At 45.6% G+C, this 23,403-nt stretch overlaps 1 protein-coding gene across 1 annotated transcript in view; it reads left to right on the top strand.

Annotated features, from left to right (window-relative positions):
- Window positions 1-23,403, top strand: part of LOC148841671 (PRELI domain-containing protein 1, mitochondrial-like) — a 30,072-nt gene that overhangs the window by 4,612 nt on the left and 2,057 nt on the right. The window contains exons 2-5 of the mRNA XM_088918378.1: window positions 548-662; window positions 6,395-6,620; window positions 13,824-13,937; window positions 14,791-14,869. Of these exons, the coding sequence (XP_088774504.1) occupies window positions 571-662; window positions 6,395-6,620; window positions 13,824-13,937; window positions 14,791-14,869 (511 nt within the window). The 5' untranslated portion in view covers window positions 548-570. The remainder of the gene's footprint in view (window positions 1-547; window positions 663-6,394; window positions 6,621-13,823; window positions 13,938-14,790; window positions 14,870-23,403) is intronic.

Below are 23,403 nucleotides of genomic sequence, written 5' to 3'. Positions count from 1 at the left end.
TCAGCATAATGAATTTATTAGTCTGTTGAATAAAATGTCAGTGGTCCTGCTATAAAAATCTTAACTGGGGTATTTGATGAAGTTGCAGGTTAACTTGAAACTTAGAAAATGTTAATTGCCTAATTGAAGTAATTATTAGCTTTGTTAGACTACCCAGTTCTTTGTTCAAACCCAGCTAAACTGTGGCCAGAGACTGCTTGCACCATAGGCACAGAGATGAAATTGTTCTCCAGGTGTTGGCTTGCCAGTTCTCCGCTGGCTACAGAGGAGTATAAATGGCAGGTGGACTCAGTACACCATTTCTGCCAAAACCAACCTGACATCCAGAAATTACTTCCGTCTTCCACTGCCATCCTGGTCTTCCCCAACAGACTCGCCAGGGGAGAGGCAATTTTAGTCAGAAAATGGCATAGCTTGGGTTTGACCCTGAATTCTGCACAATGTAGGGTTGACCTCGCTCTGCAGATGGAGATGATTACTGGAGCTCTTGCACGACTGATTCTGCACAACACAAGCAGACGAACTCTTGGCTGTTTTCTCTCCGCAGGCTGCCGGGCACAGAAGGGAACAATGGTGAAGTACTTCTTCAGCGAGCTGGACATCAAAAGCACGTGGGACCAAGTCTTCTCTGCGTTCTGGCAGAGATATCCCAACCCTTTTAGGTAAAAGTGTCTGTGTGTCCTTTTTTGACATGCTTTGGTGTTTTCATCGGCTGGTCTCATAAAAACATTAGAAGGGTTACAAATGAGAGGAAGCCATTCAGCCTATCTAGCCCATGTTGTAGCTAGTAGTGAATTGATTCCAGGATCCAGCCTTTTCTTGGAAGAAGATCAGGGTATTGGCTTCAACATGGCTGGAAAGTTCAGGTAAAGAAGTGCCTCCTGGTCCCATTTGTGAATGCGGTTCCAGTTTTGACAGCATGGGTCTTTTTTTTAGTTTCTGCATCTCCTTTTTCAGTCATTGTACTTTTTTCCAGAATAAACTAGATTTTGTAGCAATTTCAACAATGTAGTCTGGCTGTTGGGAGTGTTCCAGGGTGTGAGCGTGTGGCAGTTTGGAGACATGAGGAAATTGTTTGGTTGCGTTTGCTGATTGAAGCTGGGATATCGGTAGACACCATGGCTGGGTGGCCTGATCTGGACTGCCACACCTCTTTGTGTAATAGAGGTCCTCATGTTGTCTTAAAACCACATGCCCTTGGTGTCCATTTGTCTTGCCTGGTTTGTATTTCACTGATTTTGAAGAAATCCATAGTGTTTTATGATTGTCGGTTCCTTTGAGGATTTTGAATACTGGAATCGGGTCCCCTCATAGGCTTCTCTGCTCCGAACCCGTTTTGTAGGATCGTATCCTGAAGGTCTCTCTCTTATGTGAGGACATATTTGGGGGAGAATGTCCAGCTCATCTAGAGATGCTGTTCCTTTACTTTTGACTGTTAAATTATCAACCAAATGTGCATGTGGAGTGGAAATACTTGATCCATGGAACTCTTTCCCTGTGTATAAAGCTATGTGTTTACCTCACTTGGTAAGCTTTTTTATTGCATCTATACATCTGGAGCTCTACTGCTGTCCTATTAGCTGGTGGTAGCGTTGAGAATTTGTTTGGGTGCGTATTTTCTCTGAAGCTGCTGTATATTGATTCAGAACCAACAGTCTTCTCAAAACCTTTTCTGGAGCTCTTCAAGGTCATAATACATTCAGACACAATATGGGGAAGCTATCACTTAAGGGTGACATGCGTGTCACAGCCTGATGGGGAACTTTTTTTGCAGAGTTTTCACAGTTACATAATCGCCTCCCAGGGTAGAATTCGATGGCGCCCCCTCATCAGGGTGACCAGGACACGAGCTGTGCTTTAATGCTTTCTCACGTTCACGGTGTCCAAGCTTGTTCACACACACTCCCTGAGCCACTCGCTCAGTATCCCAGGCTCAGAGTCCTGTACTCCAGACGCGCCGCCCCCGGCGTCATCATCACATTGCACTTATTTCCTCACGCAGCCCTCGGCCCTTCCGTGACCTGTTCTGAGGTCATGGTGAACGTTCGCTCATGTTGCTGAGCTGAGCCCCTAGCTCGCGGACCCCTGGGCTCAGTGAACCCCACACCTCTGGTTCTTCTCTACGCATCAGTCGCTTTCGGACAGCAGCGGCGGAAGACCCTCGATTTGGTCGTCCCCATTTGGCCTGAACCGCTCTACCTCCTTCTTTACCTTGCTGGCTGCCCAGCATGGCTGCAGTCGAGGCAGCTACTGTGCAGGATCCTCCCTCTGCACCTCAGTCATTCCCTTTCTCTTCAGGAGCCTCCCTTTCTTCTAGACACCACACATGGAGTCCAGTCCTGATCCTCTGAAGACTCCTCTCCTGAAGCCTCCTGCACCTTGATGTAACACTCATCCAGAGCCTGCTCCCGCTCCTCAGTGGCTCACTCATATCGGGTCTCTTACACTCAGTACATCACATGATCTTTAGCTCCTCAGCCTCGTGCCTCAGACTTCTCTGTCTCTTTCACTTCACATACAGCTTCTGGTGCACCTTCCCCTGTGCCCAGTCATCGCTGTCTCCTCTTACACTCATTGGTGGCTCTCTCGCTCTTCCATCACCGCCATGTGCCTCCAACACAGGACCAACACAGGAGCTGTAATTCCCTCTCACGCCCTCCATAAGGCAGCGCTGCACCCTTAGAGTCCGACCAGACTCTTCCCATCACTCTGTCCTCTGCGTGTAAAGTCAGGGCCCCTCTATTACATTCTTGCTCTTTGGTCTTTACATGCTAACGCATATTTAACTCGCAGAGACTCATTCATTCAGCACTCTAGAACAGATTGCCTTTTTAAATAAAAAAATTCCTTCTAGGGACACTTGCTGTTACTCTCTCCCCTTATCGGTGAGATCTTCCACTTTCTCGCAAACCAGTTCCCCTCTGGCCTTCTTGTTCTTGAACCATTTCCCTTTCAGGGGTTACAACACAAACTTTACATTCTACTAGAAACTACCACAAACACTACAGAACAAATACCATATCCCGTCCAGGATGGTTGCAGTAAATCGACTCCCACTGCCGTGCATCAGCATGATTCAGGCTAACACGAAGAATCACAATCACGCGCCCCAGCACTCTGTACTACAGTGCATGTTATTCAGGAGACATGCGGCCTTCTGCCTTCTCAGCACTGTAGTTAGACCAGGACTGGTATAAGCCTGGCTTGTTCTTCTCTCAGGGGAGTACACAGTCCATACTTATAGGACCGCCCACTGCTGTGGCTCATTTGGTTGCATACTTCCTGTAGTTGTGGTCACTTGGCAACGTGCGGATTTTCAGGCATTTTCATGCCTCTCCTTGGCATTCCCACTCCTTATGGCACTACAAACCCTCCTCTTAGGAAGCAATGTAGTATAGACCAATACTACCCCTTAGTAATGGCGTCCACAGCTGTACCTCATTCAGACACTAATCTCTTCCAGCTGTATTCCTCAGCATTCCTGCCTTGACAGGCGTTACAGATGTGGATGTCATTACTAAGTGTTGTATCTGTCTATACTACATTGCTGTGGGAATGTTGTGCCATGAGGAGTGGGAATGCTGAGGAGGGGAGCTTCTCTACGGACTACCTTGGATGAGAGCCATTGTCTAGAGAGAAGATTACACCCGAGCTCTCACACAACACATGCACATGCACACAGTCTGCTACCTGTGATAGTTTGTGCTTCAGTATAATTACACTCCGAGGTAACTCACAGACACCAACAAACTACTGGGGGTTGTAACACTTTCATCTGCCCTGCACAGAGTGGTGTTACATTCCTGCACACAATACACACAATACTTCTGGGAGAAGTAATGTTTTCTCATACCCTCCCTCTGACCCTATTCTCTTTTGCCTAACACACTGACAGTGTTCTCCCACTGTCTTTCACATCTCACAAACATTCACTCCAAACACAAATGACTGTCTTTCCTCAGCAACAGTTTTATATCGGTTCTTTCTCTACCCCAGTCGTACTCTTTCGCTTAACTCACAGCTCTTACCGAGTCTCCCTGGTGTCTTGAAATTCTCAGGCAAACGTCACTCAAACAGGTCTCACCATCCCACCAAGGTCTCTTTAAACTGTTACACCAAACAGCTCTCTCTGTTCTTATAATGTCTTCCGCAAATCGACTGTTCTCAAGGTCTCGCATAATCTAAATGACACCAGCAGTCATATCACCCTGCAACTCCCAGCTGGCAGCCCACTGAAGCTCAGCAGGTGTGAGCCTGGTCAGTACCTGGATGGGTGACCTCCTGGGGAAAACTAAGGTTGCTGCTGGAAGAGGTGTTAGTGGGGCCAGCAGGGGGCACTCATCCTGCGGTCTATGTGGGTCCTAATGCCCCAGTATAGTGACGGGAACACTATACTGTAAACAGGCGCCGTCCTTCGGATGAGATGTAAAACCGAGGTCCTTACTCTCTGTGGTCATTAAAAATCCCAGGGCGTTTCTCGAGAAGAGTAGGGGTGTAACCCCGGCGTCCTGGCCAAATTTTCCATTGGCCCTTACCAGTCATGGCCTCCTAATAACCCCAATCTATGAAATGGCTTCATTACCCTGCTCTCCTCCCCACTAATAGCTGATGTGTGGTGAGCGTTCTGGCGCACTATTGCTCCAGTCGCATCATCCAGGTGGGGCTGCACATGGGTGGTGGGGGAGGGGAGTCCCCATTACCTGTAAAGCGCTTTGAGTGGAGTGGAGTGCTTTGAGTGGAGTGTCCAGAAAAGCGCTATATAAGTGTAAGCAGTTATTATTATTATTATTATTATTATTATTATTAAATGAGCATCTCTTTATTCAAAACAAGTACTTATCCAATTTCTACCTGGCACTGCCCGTGACGTGTCCTCCATCATGCGGCCGTGGTCGCTTAGCAATGCACTCTTCTCCAGAGAGAAGACCCAGCCCTTGAGATTTCTGTGCCTCGTGCCAGTACAGTGTGGCATGGTGCAGGAAGAGGATGGTACCAGCAGCCAAATGGTGTTTCATCACTTTTCATTTGAGCTCCAGCATCTGCCCCCCATAAGCTTCACAAACAGCTCTCTCTTTGGGTCGTATTGATACTTATTCTGTACCACTGAGGAACAAAACCTTTTAGGGGGGATTGTGACCTAGAGACATTCAGTCATAACGGCCCCTCAAAGAACAGCTTCTCTCCCTTAACTCCTCATCCAAGCATAGTCACCCAACGTCTGAACCTCAGCCTCCCCCTGTACTGAGCAGAATAACTATTGCAACACAGCATCAGCAGGATAAAACTAACCTGTCTCTCGCCGGTGTAAGCCCCTATTAGAAAGTGAATTGTCCATCACCTGGGGAATTCTTCTGGGAGAGCTAACATATCTCCTAGTCACTTGAAATGTGCAGTTTATTTTATCTCTGTGGAATTTGTTTTAAAAATAAAAGTGCTGTGTTACCTATAAACGTTGTGTTTCTCTGGCTCTCTGCCTGCTTAATTTCTGAATTGAACCACTTTTTGTTCTACATGTCTTAGCGGGAATGCTGTATTCATGGAATGCACTATGGGATCAGTTTTTCAATGCAGAAGTGTTTGTGAGATACCACCTTCTTGCATTATTAGGAACTTTTTTGGAATAGATCAGTCTGGAGACATGAGCTATGAAAAGAGTTCGCTCTAAGGTGAAAAAGGAGCTTGTTTTTATGTTGGTTTTTTTTTCTTCCAATAACTGTAGAACTCATTTCCTCAGTGGTCCTTGTATAGTTGCTTTGGCGTTTCTCTCACATTCTGAGTGGAGGTGTGCTTTTATCTCCAGAGAAAAAAGCAGAGTCTAGTCTTACAGCCACGTTCAAAGGAGAGTAAACAGAGCAGACAATGAAACCTCAGAGAAATTCAGAAAGGGGACATTCACACCAGTCATGAAACTCTCTCTGGGTTTCCTCTTTGTGAGCTTTATTGTTTCACAGTTAAAGAACTGAGCCTTGTATTTAAGGAAGCGGAATCTATCTAGGCCAAGGGTTTTTTTTTCTCATTTTTAACGAAGAGTAGTTTGTTTGTTTGCACTAATTTAACAGCTGTCAGTGGATATGTCTCTGGGCTCATAGCTGGAAGGTTGCGGATTCGAATCCCATGTGGGGCCATGCTGTTGTTCCTGACCGCAATGTGCAGCTCTCGGGCTGCTCTGTGTAAACGCAGTGTACAAGTGGGTACAAATATGCTTTGCTTTGGGGAAAAAGCATCAACCAAATAAATCCCTGACTGTTGCTTGTTCTATGTCCTGGTTGGTGCTTATGTTTTTTCTCTGCTTGTCGGACATCACGGTAATGATCTCTTGGGATACCAGACTATCCAAAGCTGTCAGCTTGTCTGATTGAAACTCTCTTCTCCCTGTTCCTCCCGTGCCTCCCAGCAAGCATGTCCTCACTGAGGACGTGGTTTACCGCGAGGTGACGCAGGACGACAGGCTGCTGACCAGGCGGCTGCTGACGAAGACCAATCGCCTCCCGCGCTGGGCCGAGAGGGTCTTTCCCTCCAACCTTGGGCGCTCCGTCTACATCGTGGAGGACTCCATCGTGGACCCCAAGAACTGCACCCTGACCACCTTCACCTGGAACGTCAATCATGCCACACTGATGGTGAGCCCTGGCCGCATTCATGGACCTGCTGCCCTGAGTCCACACACAAGCCAGCACCTGCTGCCCTGGCATCACATCAATCCCTGGCAGTGATCACAGATCTGCTGCCCCAGGTCTACACAAAAGCCAGATACTGCTACATCAGCATCATATCAATCCCTGTCAGTGATCACAGATCTGCAAGCCCCAAGTCTACACACAAACTAGCACCTGCAGCTCCAGCATCACATCAGTCCCTGGCAGTGATCACAGATCTGCTGCCCCAGGTCTACACACAAGCCAGAATCTGCTGCACTGGCATCACATCAATCCCTGGCAGTGATCACAGATCTGCTGCCCCAGGTCTACACACAGACTAGCACCTGCAGCTCCAGCATCACATCAATCCCTGTCTGAATTCACAGACCTGCTGCCCCAGGTCTACACACAAGCCAGAATCTGCCGCACTGGCATCACATCAATCCCTGGCAGTGATCACAGATCTGCTGCCCCAGGTCTACACACAGACTAGCACCTGCAGCTCCAGCATCACATCAATCCCTGTCTGAATTCACAGACCTGCTGCCCCAGGTCTACACACAAGCCAGAATCTGCTGCACTGGCATCACATCAATCCCTGGCAGTGATCACAGATCTGCTGCCCCAGGTCTACACACAGACTAGCACCTGCAGCTCCAGCATCACATCAATCCCTGTCTGAATTCACAGACCTGCTGCCCCAGGTCTACACACAAGCCAGCTCCTGCTACATAAGCATCATATTAATCCCTGGCAGTGATCACAGATCTGCTGCCCCAGGTCTACACACAAGCCAGCTCCTGCTGCATTGGCATCACATCAATCCCTGTCTGAATCCATAGAACTGCTGCCTTGAGTCCATACAAGCCAGCTCCTGCTACATCAGCATCATATCAGTGCCTGTCCGCGATCCCAGAACTGCTGCCCAGGTCTACACACAAGCCAGCACTTGCTGCTCCAGCATCACATCAATCCCTGTCCGAATTCACAGACCTGCTGCCTTGAGTCCGTACAAGTCCATACAAGCCAGCTCCTGCTGCACCAGTATTAAATCAGTCTGTTGGAACACTGATTGAAGCAAGCTGGGATACAATTGAACTTTTTGGGGGTGGAGAGCTGGGGGAGGGTTTGTAGTTTTGTTTTGCTTTTCAAACACCAAACCAGGTTTAACATGCCATCAAATGCTTTACATGAATTACATGAATGTGTTTTGTGGCACCCCCCTTATTTAGAAGTAATTCACAATGTTGTTTCTGTGTTGGCTGCTTTCTGTGTTAACTATTACAGCACAGGCTGTGGGTTGATGATCACTGGATGGTTTCTGGGAGCAGATCCACATGCTGCCTCCCACGCCAGTTTCCCATTGATCAAACATTGAGGATCATTGCTTTCACCAGTGCCAGCTGCCCAGAACTTAAAAATCTGAACCCCAGCAGAGGGTCATGCACCCCAAAGGTGAATGATACAGACAGGCAAGAGATGTCTGTGTCATCCTTGATTACACTTTTTAATGATGGTGTTATAGACAGGCAGGTTTGTTGAGTGGTTATTAGAATGACAGGGTAGAAAGTGCATTATAATTCAATTCAATTCAATTCAAGCTTTATTTTCCCATTTGGGGGAAATCGGTAGACAGCACACTCCCAGCATAAACAACAACAATGACAGACAAAATTTTACCAACCAGATAAAGATAAAGGAGAAAAACGTTACGATAGTTTGACAGAAATATTGCAGTGTGGATAAAGATTTCCTGTGTCTATTAGTATCACACTTAGGGACACAAAGGCGTCTCCCAGACGGGAGATAAGGGGACGCACAGTGGAGGAGGTGAGAGACACAATCCATAATACACTTTTCTTTCTTTGCTACCCTCTGTTTGTAGAGGATATTTAAGGTAATTTGATTTGCCCCAATTAATTTGCTACCTATTTTGACTAATTTTCCCGTCTTTTACTATACTGATCAATGCTGCTGATGTTATTATGGACTATTAGTCCAGTAACGACATTGAAAGATTGCAGGCATTGGGCAAAACACACTGACACAGCAGTAGCATCGCGCTCTTGGTCCTGAAGAAGGCTCCACAGCCGAAACGTTGTGTTTTCTTTCTTCTTTTTTCAGCCTGGAATAAACCTATTACTTATTCCTTTGCAGCCTACGCATGCTGACGCAGCTACCCACCTGAACTGTTTCATGACTATTACAGATGCATCTGTGTGGGAGCAGAATGTGTCTGTGACACACGTACAAGCCAAGGGGACGCCCAGAGCACCCTCGGCGCAGGCTGTAGTTGGGTGTCCTGCTACCGTTTAAGCTCAGGGCAAGAAGCAAAGAAAAACGCTGTGCAAGCTCTCTCGGCCAATGAGAGTCTGGCGTGATGCACGCGTTCAGGGCCAGCGCCATACGTAATCTCTCTCCAGCTCCCCTGCGCGTGCAGAGCTCCACCCGTTTCGCTTATTGATGTTCCTGTGAGCCGCAGCCTGGCACTTACTGGCACAGTCAGCTCCTCCCATCACTCTGCCGAGCTGAGCGAGTGAAGGCAGAGAGTGATTCATCTACGCAATCTCTGACTGAGCTGCTGCAGGGACAGATATTTCTGCTGTGACCACCCAGTAATGTTAAAATAAAACTCTGTTCTGTATAAAGCAGACTTTTAAATTGGATTCAGGTCAGTACCAGAACCTAAACAAAGCCCTCATACATCATTCATATTTAAGTTCAATCGTTCAATCATGGCCTCCTAATAATCCCCATCTATGAGTTGGCTTCATTACTCTGCTCTCCTCACCACTGAGAGCTGATGTGTGGTGAGTGTACTGGCGCACTATGGCTGCCGTCGCATCATCCAGGTGGGGCTGCACACTGGTGGTGGTGGAGGGGAGTCCCCATGACCTGTAAAGCGCTTTGAGTGAAGTGTCCAGAAAAGCACTATATAAGTGTAAGCTATTATTATTATTATTATTATTATTAAGAAATGGCGCATCTGGGAACTCATCCCCTGTGAATCCAGGCTATCAGAGCCTCAATTAGTGCTGATTCCGGCAGTACTGCTTTATCTGGTACCCAGCCCACCACTAATTGAGGTATTGCGGTATACAGAAATGTGTCCTGGGATGTTAAGAGCTCAGAACGAGCTGCTGCAGGCTTAATAGAGAAACAGAAGACCATTGTATCTAAGCAAACAAAGTAGCTTGTTTTGCTAAACCCCCCCTCCCCCAGAAAAGTGGAAAACGTCTTGGTTTATCACAGTGTGGAGAATTGTGTTGCATGAGTGGGCATTCCCCTCTTGTGCTGCAGTTAACAGTTTGTTGCTCAGTAATCGGATTTCAGAGAACCTGCCTCAAGTGCTAGCTGTGAGCTGCAGGAGTAGCATTATGTTCGAGCTGGCTGACGTCAAGGGGCTTTTGTTTTCATCATTGTCTCTTTGTCCCCAGAGATTCGGTTCCAGACCTCATTCCCTGTCTGGGCTCCTGGAAATCAAGCATATTTGCAGGTTTTTTATAAGTCTCCTCCCTCTGCAACTTGAAATCACATGCATTGTCATTCCAACTAAAAATCTATTTCTCTTAGCCTGACTGTGAAAAGTCAAGCAACCACCCAGAGCTGTGACAGAGTTCCTTTTACATATTTATTTCCATACTGTACATGTTAATTTGCCTGATGGGTCTATAGAGAGAATTACAAACTTAAGAAAATCGAAAACCCAAGACCACAAAAACTACTAATTACTTTAACTACATTAGAATTATTATACCTCCCCCAAACAAGAATTAGCCATTGAAGTAAAGATTGCAGTTTTTCTCTTGACCTTTTCGTGCCCTCTGACTAGCTATGTATGTTCCAATAGCGCAGGTTTTGAAATTAACCTCTTCCTGCACGACTTCTGTTTTTTTGCGCGTGCAAGGCGTGTGAACAGGAAGCCTCCTGTCACCGAGTCAGAGCCGCGCTGCGCGCTTCATCGTCGAGCCCCTAGAGAGAGCTGCCGCTCTGTAGGGGAAACACAGGTCTTCCTGCACCGCAGCGCAGCCGCTGTGTCGCCCCTGCTGCTGGTGTAGTTGACTGCTTCAGCCTCCTCTGTAGGAGTCAGAGAAGACTGAGCTAGTCTTTCATATATATACATTATAGTTTATACTGTATATTACATGTGATATATTATATATTGAATAGTATTATATGTTTGTATTACATATTGCATTTCATATTATACAGTGTAAAATATATTATATATTGTGCATTTGCTTTCTGTAGGCTTTGCACAGCCAAATGTTCTTACAAAAGTCCTGGTGAAGTCCTTGCTTGAGAAAAGCTTCTTCAGTTCTGGCTTCATAAGCTGAAACTGGCTGGCTTGGCTTTAAAGGGGAACTGCAACGCTATTTTTATATTTCCGGGTTAGAAAGAATCAGCATTAATGAGCATTTCAAACGACAATAAAAGTAAAATGTACACAGGAACTTCTAAGACCTCCATTTTACATCACAAAATAGACAAAATTTCCAGGTATGTCCAGAGCCATATTCTGTTACTCAAAACGAGGTCACCAAACTTCCAGTGAGGCGAAGCAGCCTTCTTACATTGTAAACAAGCAGGCTTGTGAACACATCTCATTAAACCAATAGCAGTATTGCTCCCGACTTTTTTGATGGTTTTGCAGACAAATACAACTTGCATTACCTCTGCATGCAGATCGTGTTGGAACATTTCTGCACTGAAATGTCTGCTGCACAACCCGCACTCATTTGCTCGCACATCACATGACATTAGTTGTTAAAGTGACTAGTGAGCAGGAAGGGCCTCATCACATCGCAGTTTTGTGGGAACTCTCTCGCCCATGGCAAGACCAGCGGTTCGCAACAACATGGTGACTTACAGTACTTACATATTCACGATTTTGTGCTCAATTCAAAATTCGTAAAATGATTCTATACTGTCAGTGAATTCTGTAACTGGGATTTAATTAGTGTTGTGAGAAATTGGGACTGCAGTTGTGAATTTCCTTGCCTGGACTTTGCTTTCATGGGTGAAGGGGCTGGTAGAGTAATTGTGGGCGAAACTTCAAGGCACGCCTTGGCTCTATAGTAGTGGAATTGTACTGGGACACCGGCAAAACCTGGTGTTCTTATACATCGCAGTACAGTGCTGGGTATCATATTTATAAGTGCTTTTCGAAAGTTTCCATTTTAATCTCTAAAGGTAGTTGTTTTAAGTTAAATTTGCAAAGGTAAAGAAATAACCATAAATTTACAGGAAAGAACAATATCCTCATTGTAGTAATGAATACACTTTCAGCTGCAAACTGTCATCGTATCATGAACAGTATGTAACCCTTGCCTGGAAATGATAAAGCTGAGTTAGCGTTTCCTTGTGGTTTCTGTTGTTTCATTAAAACCAACAGAGATGGTCTCGTCTCTTTGAAGCCCAGAACTACTTCACTTTGAACTCGTCAGTCTGATGCACAGATGGCTCAGGGGTTCATCTTTTCCTTTCGTGGTCTGGTTACACCCATATGCACAGCAGGGTATAAAGCAAAAGGACTGCTGCTCGAACACATGAAACCCACACTGTACAAGACGTAGAAAAGTCTGTGCTGGCATAGACGCATCATGCAGGAACAGAACACAGACCCCCTGTTGGATACATGGTGGAATATTTCACAAAAGGCACTCAGTACGATACTTAAAAGGAGTAATAAAAACAAAATTGGAGGGAGAGCAACGATTCTCAGAACTCTTAGAATTTTACTTTCCAAGTGTTTTTTTGCTGTTTTCAGCTGTGATGTGTGGGGTAGGGTGGGCTTCTGAAAGTAATAATAAACTTTATTGTGTAAAGTGCCTTTAAAGTTGTCTTCTCTAAGCGCTTTACAGAACGAGTAAAGCAAGTAAAAGTAAAACAGATTGCTCCACCAGTGCCCTCCTTCGCTTTGATAATTTAGGCCTCTTGGGAAGGAGACCTGCAGCTGAACTGCAGTCAGCCAGCAGCCATATCACCCTGCAACTCACAGGTGACAACCCACTGAAGCTCAGCAGGTGTGAGCCTGGTCACTACCTGGATGGGAGTCCTCCTGGGAAAAACTAAGGTTGCTGCTGCAAGAGGAGTTAGTGGGGCCAGCAGGGGGTGCTCACCCTACTGTCTATGTGGGTCATAAATTCAGGTCAAGTTCAAGTTCACGTTTATTTGTCACTCCAGCCATATACAAGCATACAGTGAAACAAAATATCATTCCTCCTGGTCCACGGTGCAAATACAGACAGGACACTGACAGATATTGTAGACAGGGTGCAGATAGTGCAAATTACAAGGCAAATACATAATACAATATACACAACACACTGGGGGGTTTTAAACTCTGTTTCTGGAATTGGAGTGGGTGCAAGTAGATTCCAGGGTGTTGCGGATGCCCCAGTATAGTGACAGGGACACTATACTGTAAAAAGGCGCCATCCTTCAGATGAGACATAAAGCTGAGGTCTAGACTCTCCATGCTCATTAAAAAATCCTAGGGGGGTATTTCTCAAAAAGAGTAATGGTTTACCCCCGGCGTCCTGGCCTTTACCAATCATGACCTAATAACGCCCATCTATGAACAGGCTTCATCTCTCTGCTTTCCTCCCCACTGAGAGCTGCGGTGTGGTGAGTGTACTGTGAGCGCAGTACGGGCTGCTGTCGCATCATCCAGGTGCGGCTGCACACTGGTGGTGGTGGAGGGGAGTCCCCATGACCTGTAAAGCGCTTTAAGTGGCGTGTCAAGACAAGCACTGATATAAGTGTAAGCAATTATTATTATTATTATTATGAACTGCAGTGCTTGACAAGGATCTACAGTAAGTAGATGAGACCAGCCTCGCTGTTTCTTTAGTTTCTGATGGTTCTGTTTCTTAACCACACAGAGCAGCTAGGATCACCTAGCTTACAGATATGACACTCTGTAAGTGTACCAAGGCAGTTTTGAAAGAAAAAGACTAGCCAACCCTCCTAGCCAGTTTATGGTTATTAATCTGCCAAAAAGGTCATGTGGTAAAATCCGAATGCAGGGCAGGGACTCGTGAGGTTCGACGTGCTCCTGCCGTGCCACCCAAACTGCGCTTTTCGAGCTCCGTAGGCTCGTTTGCGTGTTGGGCCAACAGGCGGAAGCGCAGGTGGCTTGAGGCGAATGTTGACGGGCTCCCGTTTGTGTGCGCTGTGCAGGTGGTGGAGGAGCGCTGCGTGTACAGGATGAACCGCGAGAGGCCGGCCTGCACGCAGCTCAGCCGTGAGGCCTGGATCAGCTCGGCGGTGTTTGGTTTCTCCAGGGCCATCCAGGTACCTTCCACCACCGGCACGCTGGCTTTCTGGCCACTGTTCAGGAGCTTCATTCTAAATGTTCAAAGGCATTACATTCCCATTAATGCTTAATATATGTGGGAGTCTCTTTACACAAAGGGTGGTGGGAGTGTGGAACAAGCTACGCCGCCACGTTGTTGAAACTACTTTCAAGAAACAGCTGGATGAGATCCCTGGATCAGTTAACTACTAAATGGGCTAGATGGGTCTCTTCTCATTTGTTACCATTTCCCATGTACTTAGTCATACAGTATACAGTATGCTTTTTTCAGTTTTTGTGTTCTCAAACATTTTATTGGCTTATTTCTTTCTGATTGGTCATCTTTCATTTATAAACATTCTTATATTACAGTGTTTTCTCCTCAGTGTCCTTAGGACTTAGAGGGGAGGGCTTGCAGTGCTATTCACAATGAAGATATATGTTCACTGCCTATTCTGATGATTTTCTTTATCCAGCCAAAGTGGAGATTCTTATGTGTCCGAGAGTGGTATTCATTAAATTAGTGAATTCTGATTGAGCGAAATTTGCCAATAACAATAATTTGGGAGGGGAAGGCAAAGAAAAAAGGGGAACTTTAAAAGCTACTGAATTATATGCATTATATTAATATCTTAAAAAGGAAATTTGGGTGAAATGTTTATTCTTTTGTTTTCGATTTGTGTTGTGAAAAATTAGAACTCGTGTAGATTGCTTTACAACATAAACGTAGGGTTTGTATCCTTGGCTGAGTCTCCGGTGTGGCTGTTAGTGTGCCCGGGAGAGTGATTGTGCAGATGTGTTTGGTGAGCTTTTCACATGGCCCTTGATCACCCTTCCTGTCTGCATTCCCAGGAGTTCGGTCTGGCCAGATTCAAGAGCAACCAGGTGAAAACCATGAAGGGTCTGGAATACGCACTGTCCAACTTGCACGGTATGTACACTTGGCCACCCCTACAGAGACTGAAGAGAGGCCTGCTTGCGTCATATTTTCCATCTGCCTAATTGTCTCTGTTTCTCTGAGCACATGGTAGTGCTGTAGCAAAGTCAAATCTGATCTTTTTCTCTTCACAGTCAAACATTTTGTACAGTATTTGCGATCATGAAATTTAAAACAAATGGTTAGCGCAGCATAGTATATTGCATCCATTTCATCATAACAGAACAAAAAATGGATTCAGCCTGGAGATTTCAACAGACCATAGGTATCGGGAACGTAAATTACAGAGTGTAAAATTAAGTTTTTTTGTGTTTTTATCCCTGCGAAAGTAACTGCACTAAGTCTGTGCCTCATTAAGCTCACTGAGCTCTTTGTGTCATCTTCTGAGATGCTTTGCCAAGTCACTGCCAAAGCCCCTTCGTGTTCTTGCCTGTTCCGGCTTTAATTTTTCCCAGCATGAGAAATCTGTCCTGTAAATTGACCTGGCCAGTCCAAGACGATTCACCTCTTCCTTCTGATGAGCCCCTCGGTTGCCTTGGCGTTGTGCTTTAGGTCCCTGTCTTGCTGCATGGTGCAGTGCAACACAATGAGTATGGAAGCAGTGTATTTTACACAAGCAGATGAAATGTTCCTGTAAACGTCAGAATTCATTCTGCTGCTGCCAGCATTAGTCACTTCATCGCTACACACGAGTGAGGCAGTTCCACAGTTCCACAGTTCCAGTGACAGGCATGCATGCCCCGGCCATGACACCACCTCCACCTGGCTACAGACGAACAAAGGTGGGCCAGGAGAGTTTCGGAACAAAGATTTGTGGCCAGATCACACCAAGGTTAACTCTTACGAAAGAGATGGAGAGGTGAAAGTGCTGAGAAAGAAGGATGCTGTGCTAGCCCCAGAGAACAGCAGCTCATCTGTGAAGCCTGGCCTAGCCTGGTCATGACCACCTGTCGACCTGGCTCATCGTGAGTCCCGATGTAATTTGTAATGTGGTTGATTGTATGTTTGACATTACCCAAAAAGAAAATGTCCATCATGTTGCATTTATCATTGCTGTTAATCTCACAATCACAAATGTCAATTGTGTTTGAATGTAAAGCAGAAGAACAGTTTTGACCGTGCTGTGCCAATACTTTTGGAGGGCTCTGCCCGTATTGCAGCTGTACACATACAGTACCAGTCAAAAGTTTGAGTGCACCTGCTGGAAACCACATTTTTCATGATTATCTCTGCTTTCAACTGTATAAACTTGTCTATAAACACTTAATATTTCATTACATGATATGTGTACTTATAATCTTAAGTGAACTAAATTGAAGCTGTTGATTTTTCATTTTCAATAAAATGAACACCCAAAGTAAGCGGATTTCAGTCTGAAGCCCAGGTTAGTTAAAAGTCAGAAATGTGTATAACATGCTGTTAGAACACTAAACAAAGTTTAAAATTGTCTTTGTTAGATGTTCTCACAGTTAACTAGCATGTTACCCCATTATTCTTCTGTCACCAGTTATTGGTAAACAGGTGAGGGTCTACAATTACTATAAATATAGGGAGCATGGGCAAAATTCCTCAATGAACGTGGCAAAATTTGCTCAGCAAGCAAGGAAAAAAGACAGTCTATAATTACTTTAAGTACAGATTTGTACTAGAAGTACAAATGTTTCAACATCAACTGTTCAGAGGAGGCTGCATGAAGCTGGCCTCAAAGGTCCTGTTTCTGTGTTTTTGGCCCAGGCAGGTCTCTTACTCTTATCCTGCACTCTTAACAATGGTTTCTTTGCAGCAGTTCTTCCTGGTAGGCCAGCTTCACGCTTCCTCCTCTGAACAGTTGATGTTGAAACATCTGTACTTCTAGTTGCACTGAGCTCAGCTTGTATTTCAGGTGCAGTCAGTCTCCAGTTTCTCAGACTTGTGGCTCTAGTGAATGTATTCTCACCTCTGGCCTGCCTGGCCCTCATGAGTGCCAGTTTCTTCATATCATTTAATAGTCTTGGCCACAGCAAGGAAAAACCTGGTTTCATGCAGGTGCACTCCAACTTTTAACTGGTACTGTACATGACCGACCAGAGCTGTTCCCAGTTTCAGGCTTTTTCAGTAAGCCAGCACGCGTACGCTTTGCTTCTTGAGTTTGTCACATGAATAAGGCAGACCCAGAGAAACGTACGTCACTAGTGCTCCTGTACTGTTTAAAATGAAAGCATGTTATCTTTGCATTTGCCTGCCATATATTTTTATGAAGATATATTTTCATGTCTCCGCCTCCCACATGCTGTTATTGCTAAGCCATCTCTATGATATTTGTACAGTAGGTGGGGGGAGGCTTCCCTTGTACATGTTCAAACCCTGGCTCTGGTACACAGCCTGTCAGGCACGGGGATGGGTAGAGTTGCTGCCAAGTGGGAAACTCATTAATTCCCCTTCCTTCCTGCTGAGTCTAGCAGTGCTTCTGATTTCAGGGGTCATGTGATTGCGCTGGGAGTGTAGCACACTGCACATCTTGCTCTTTAATGCTTAATTAAGCTCTTGCATAACTAATTAGGCTAAGATTGAAGCTTAGCAGACGACCTGTGTTATTCTCAGCGATTCCTTCCTCACAGCACGTACTGCATGTTCCTGCCTCTCTCTGTGTGTTGAAAGCTGAGCTCTGCAAACCAGGGACAGGGTGGTTGAACCAAGCTGTAGTAGGGCTGTTTTTCCTTAAACATGGTCATTCATTCACTTTTATAGAAAAGGTACAAAGTCTCTTGGCATTCCTGAGCTCTGTACACGTGGTTTTAACATTACCATCGTCATGAAGTGCTTTGAGAAGCCACTTTTGAAGGTGCTATATAAAATAAAGTTTATTATTATTAATAATATTTATTACCGGCTCTCCTTATTTTATACCTGACATTTAAAGCGGGACCCTTTTTTATTAAGAAGACTTTATCGTGAACACTGCTGTAAAAAGCCGAGCAATTAGAGCTCGTGACGAAGCGTGGCAACTAATTATGGCACAACGTATTCCCCACGCTGCCGCAGCACGTTTCAGGCTGAAGACAGGGAAACGTGAGAGAGTATCCTGCACCTTCTGTCATCGCAGCCCGCTGGTGTGTTCCCCAGCTCGGCACAGTCCGGAATCAACCTGCGGCCGCAGTGGTGGGCTGCCTACTGGTCCGGAGGTATCTGAATCTGTCCCGCACTCCGTCTGTGCGTACGGCGTTTTCAGGAAGAGGAACAATTCGGCTGCTCGTTTTCCTCTTGTTTCTGATTCTCCTGTACAAAACGTTTTTCCCCCTGGGATTATCGGGGCGGAGCGGTGGCTCTGTGGCTCAGGATCTGCGCCTGTGGCTGGAAGGTTGCCGGTTTGTATCCCGCGGCCGGCAGAGGAATCCTACTCCGTTGGGGCCCTGAGTGAGGCCCTTCACCCCAACTGCTCCAGGGGCGCTGCACAATGGCTGACCCTGAGCTCTGACCCCAAGTTTCTCTCCCTGTCTGTGTGTCTCAGGGAGAGCAAGCTGGGGTATGCGAAAAGACAACTTCCTAATACAAGAAATTGTATATGGCCAATAAAGTGATCTTATCTATGATCTTATCTTACTGGCAAAGTCGAGCCAGAAGTAACACAGGCGTTTCAGAAAGCTTCAGCTTCAGTCTGGCCGTGTTTTGACTATGCTGAGCTACATGGATACACTGAAATTGAGTTTTTGTTTTGTATTCAAGCCTTCTGGATGCCTTTCGTGGTGCATCTGCATGGTCACATGCTCGCCAGATACCCCCAACACCAAGTTTATATAGAAGCTGCCAATGGTGGTTATACTGGTAGTTATCCAGCAGGGCTTTCTAATCCCTCCTTGTGCATGTTGCACTGTGTGACTCAAAGCAGTTTTTATTCCCCTTAAAAATTTTAAATAAGGAAGTTTGTTCAGGTGATAATTGCTTTTGTAGGGGAGTCTGAAGGCATGATAAGAAATCAGATGTTTTCTAATGACCTGAGTTGTTGGGTTAGTAAACTTGATGTGTACTTGGTGGACTAGAGAAAAGTCTAGTGTTTTATGCCATTTGTGTTACAGACTCTGAAAGGCATTTAGTGTGGTGTGGTAGCTTTGGATGTCTGTATCTAGCAGTATGAACAGCTCTGGGGTCAAGAGGGAGGGTCCCCCTTTTGCTCAGCAGTAGTGTGAGCAAAGGACATTGCTGCTACATGCAGTTTGCATCAAACATGGCACCTGTAGTAAGAATTCCTCAGATTTATATAGCGGCTTTTATCCCAAAGATCTGTAAGCTCTTTATGTAGAGGAGAGGAGCTACTTCATCTTCCACTGATGAACAGCAGATCAGGACTAGAAGATAAATGCTTCTTTCCCAGTTGAATTAAGGGAGTATGTTAGGAAGGCCAGGACACTGGGTTAATGCTTTTACTTTTTTGAAAAGTGCCATGAGATCTTTTAATGTATTTCTCAGGAGTCACTAAAGGTGCTGGGCCTCTGTGTTGTGATTTGCGATCCTTAAAGTTGTATTCAGAGAATTCTGACCGGGTTCTTTAGCTTAGTGCTGTTGTTGTTCCCACTCTATTTGTTGGGGTTTAAGAGGAGACTCGTTCTCGCGCTCTCTACTGCACTGATTCCCAGGCCGGCTCCTTGGGGAACGTAGTCTGTTCTTTCCAGCTGAGCTCTAGATCTCCAGTGCTAACAGATGCCTGAATTGACCTGCTGGTTTGTTTAGAATGTGACGTCATTCATTTCTTCGGTCAGTCCTGAGTGTCAAAAACACAGCAACCTTGGCACGATGAACCCTCCCTCTCCTTGACTCTCGCCAGATGACCGATTTAGGATGAACTGACACAGGGAGGAGTGACACTGTTTCAATGTGTCAAAACTCAGTGAGCATTGTTTTCCTCCTGCAGATCAGTTGGTTACACTTCAGGCAGCACACCAGAAAGAGGACAGCTCGGAAATTCAGAAGCTGGTACATGGTGTAATATCTCTGCCCTTACTTGGATGAGAAGGGTGTCCAACCTAGACAGTCCGGAGAACCTAAGTGCAGACGAAGCTGGCAGGGAGTCCAAAGACAGTTCGAAGGAAAAACCAGAAGCGTAGTGCAAGTGCTAGCTATGTTTGTAGCCGGGTAAACATGGAAGTAAAACACCAGAGAAATCCACAAGCAAAGTCAAGGCGAGCTAAGCCAAGATCAAAGACATAAAACCCCAGGAGCCAAGTGTCTGATCAAAGCGAAGTATAGTCAGAAAGCAAGAAGCAGAGTTGATAAGAGGAGGTTATGGCTGTACAGTATGTACATGTACATTGGAATGCTTATTTGCGCCGTTCTCTCGGGACCTACACAGTACCACACACAACGCCACACAATGTGGACAGTACACTACAAACCGGAACATAATAAAAAGTGATTATTGTCACTGTCATTAACAGCCAAAACAGTCAACAGGTGATAGAGAACAATAGTCAATTGTGCTTTCTGACCAAATATAAATGGGAACTAATCAAACCAAGACCTGAGAACAAACTCTAAGCTTGATCACCTGAGCGACATGACGTGACACAGGGCAGATGTAAATCACAAATCCCATCTGCCCTTTTTAAGAGCCGGAAGCACATTTACAAATATGCCCCAAGCGGAGAACTGAATCAGCCTGTGATTAAGAACTCAGCTGGCGCAGAAAACCGAAGAGAGAGTAGTCTTCCACAACCAGCCCTGTAGCCCCTGCCCTACAGAACATGTTTCTGTTCAAACTCAGTGAAATATTTTAAGCTGGATCTTAAACTGAGAGCTGTGATTTGCATTGGAATGTTTGTCTTTTTGTTCTTAGTTCTGTTTCCCCTTTACTTCATTCAGTATGGAGACTGTCGTCCGCCAGACCTGCAAAATGACATTTGAAGTTCCTTATTTGTTTTGGTCTTTAATCAGAAATAATGTTGCAGACGGGTTATGGGGATGCTTTGGTGCTGATCAGGCGTGGAGAAACGTCGCCCCCTCTCCTGATGCTGGAGCTCGCCGCGCTGCCGGACGGAGCTCAGGCAGGGTCTGGGAGGTGCTTGGGAAAGGAATGGCGCCTCTCAGGGGTGTGTCAGCAGCTCACAGGAGCTGGCGAGGAGAAGCAGAGAGAGCCCGCCGGAGACGAAGAAATAATACACAACAATCTCTCCCATGGACGTCCGGAAAACAGCTGGGGCTGTCCCAAAATAGTTCAGATTGGTGCTCTGGTGTATTTTTTAAAGTTCTTATCTTTTTTGTGATGTAGTTAGCATGATAAAATAAAAGCAAAATTCCTTGATATAGTTCAGCTTGCTTTAAAAGGTGCTGATATAAATTCCCGGAGGGTGGTTTCCAGATACTTAACATTTTGGTGTAAAACACTTTATTCCAGAAGATCCTCGGCCTATAATGTTAACATTCAGTAGGCTTGCACAGTCTTAACCTACATGGACCTTGGGTTTGCAGTACCTACACGGTACCGGACCTGCTCTAGTGCTGCCAGGGACTTTGTAGGCAGAATCAGCTTAGCTTCCTATGACCAAAACCAGGGCTTGGTTATCCTGGCTTGCGCTGCACCAGTCCAGCCTGAAGGTCATTGGAGAAGGCCTAAATCAAGATTCCACGCAATATATCTCCACCTGAAACCAGCATGGTATATAGACGGCATAAACCCTGCAGTTCAGGCACTTTAGACAATAAAACTTTGGCCCATCTGGTATTTGGTTGTTATAAGCTAACTGATGCAGAGATTTCATTCAGCCATTTCTTGATGGAGTCCAGCGTATTGGCTTCAACAACGGGTTCCATACTTCCACAACCGATTGCAGAAAGAAGTGCCTCTTTTTCTCAGTTTTCAAAGCACTTCAAAACTGTTTCTACTTGTGGCCTCTGGTAATTGTGTGACTGTTAATACTCAAGTAGGTTAGTGGGTTGACTTAATCTTTTATTGTTGTTTTCTTCATGGTATTTGAAAAGCCTGCTCTTCTGCTTCTTAATACCTGAGAGATTTCTTTAGAGAATGTGTATCTGACCTCAGTGTTTGGCTGCTTTTCAATCCCATGTTCTCCCCCATGAGGGCTGGCTTACTGACGGTTTTTATTGGTCGTGCACACCAGAGCTTCAAGTAGTGTTGTGCTGTTTTCAGCCGTGGTCCAGGAACAATGTGTTTTTTATGAAAAGCACTGGGGCAAGGCAGCATGCTTCACCAACAGTGACAGCACAGCGCTGCGGTGCTTTGGGAACATCAGCCCCAGTAGCAACGGAGAGAACAGGGGAAGAGGGCACAAGAGGACGCAGCTTGATACTTCCTAATAGGAGAACTGCGACCTTGGACAGTTTCTGTTAAGCAGTGTTCAGTTCAGTTTACTGTCATACGCGCAAGTGCAATGAAATGCTCGTTTGTTTGCATGTGTGCTCCAATACAAAGATATTAAAGGGAATCGCCAAAAACATGTTCGTCCCTGCTAGTGCGCAGACTGGTGCCTGGGTGCTTTAAAGCACCAACAGTTTTGTCTGTAAAGTAAGACAGAGAAGCAAAAACAAAAACACAAATCACTTGAGTCAAAATTCAACAGAATTAGATAAATGACCAAATCTGCCTTCTCAGTAAATAGCAGGTGGATCCCTGTTGCACTGCAGGCCTTTCATCGTGGTCTCCTTTCAACTGCACAAACAGTTTGAATTCCATTCCCGTCATACAGTATCGTCAGGTGAGGAGCTGCGTCAGCAGGCGTAGTCTGCAAAGGAACAAGTAATAGGTTTATTCCATGCTGAAAAGAGAAGAGAGAAAACACAATGTTTCGGCTGTGAAGCCTTCTTCACCTGAAGAAGGCTTCACAGCCAAAACGTTGTTTTCTCTCTTCTCTCTCTCTCTTTTCAGCATGGAATAAACCTATTACTTGTTCCTATACAGTATCATCTCCACTCAGTTCTCACACAGTTCCATAAAGGTTGTATTGCCCAGCGTTCACAGAGAATTCCTATTCTGAAGATCTTGTTAGTATACTGCATTTTCTCTTAAAGAGTTTTCTTTCTTCTGCTTGAGTGCACAGGGCCTTGCATTCCACAGCTGAGCCCTGGCTCCTGCCTCTCTGGAAATTCAGAAACGACGGGGGGACGCTGTGTGCTGGGAACTGGGACATATTGCCTCCCCACAGGACGTAGAACAGACATTTCCCCCCCAAAAATCAAAAATAAACTCTCAATTTCAGGAGTTGGCAGGAAGTGTGCTGCCTCCTTCCCTTCACCAGTCTGTGTTCAGTCAGCTGAAGACCTTCAGCATTCTTATCTGACTGGAGAGATTTCAGTCAGGTTGCGTTGCAATTGTTGAACAAGGAAGAAGACTGCATGTCTGACGCCTCAGGGCACCATTTTTTTTTTTCAAGTTTGCAAATACAGATTGAGGAAACTGACTTTGCGGTTTTTACATTTTACATTTGGCTGTTTGCTCAGGCCTCGTATTTGAATTGGACGACTTGTCCCGATTTTGCTTCAGCGTAGACGCAGCGCACGACTGATTCAACCCCCCTGCAGGACTGGCGCCTTCACTTCATGAG

Source organism: Atractosteus spatula, chromosome 1 (genome assembly GCF_055471065.1).
Source record: "Atractosteus spatula isolate fAtrSpa1 chromosome 1, fAtrSpa1.hap1, whole genome shotgun sequence".
Taxonomy (NCBI): Eukaryota; Metazoa; Chordata; class Actinopteri; order Semionotiformes; family Lepisosteidae; genus Atractosteus; species Atractosteus spatula.
This window is presented reverse-complemented; position numbering and strand designations above follow the sequence as displayed.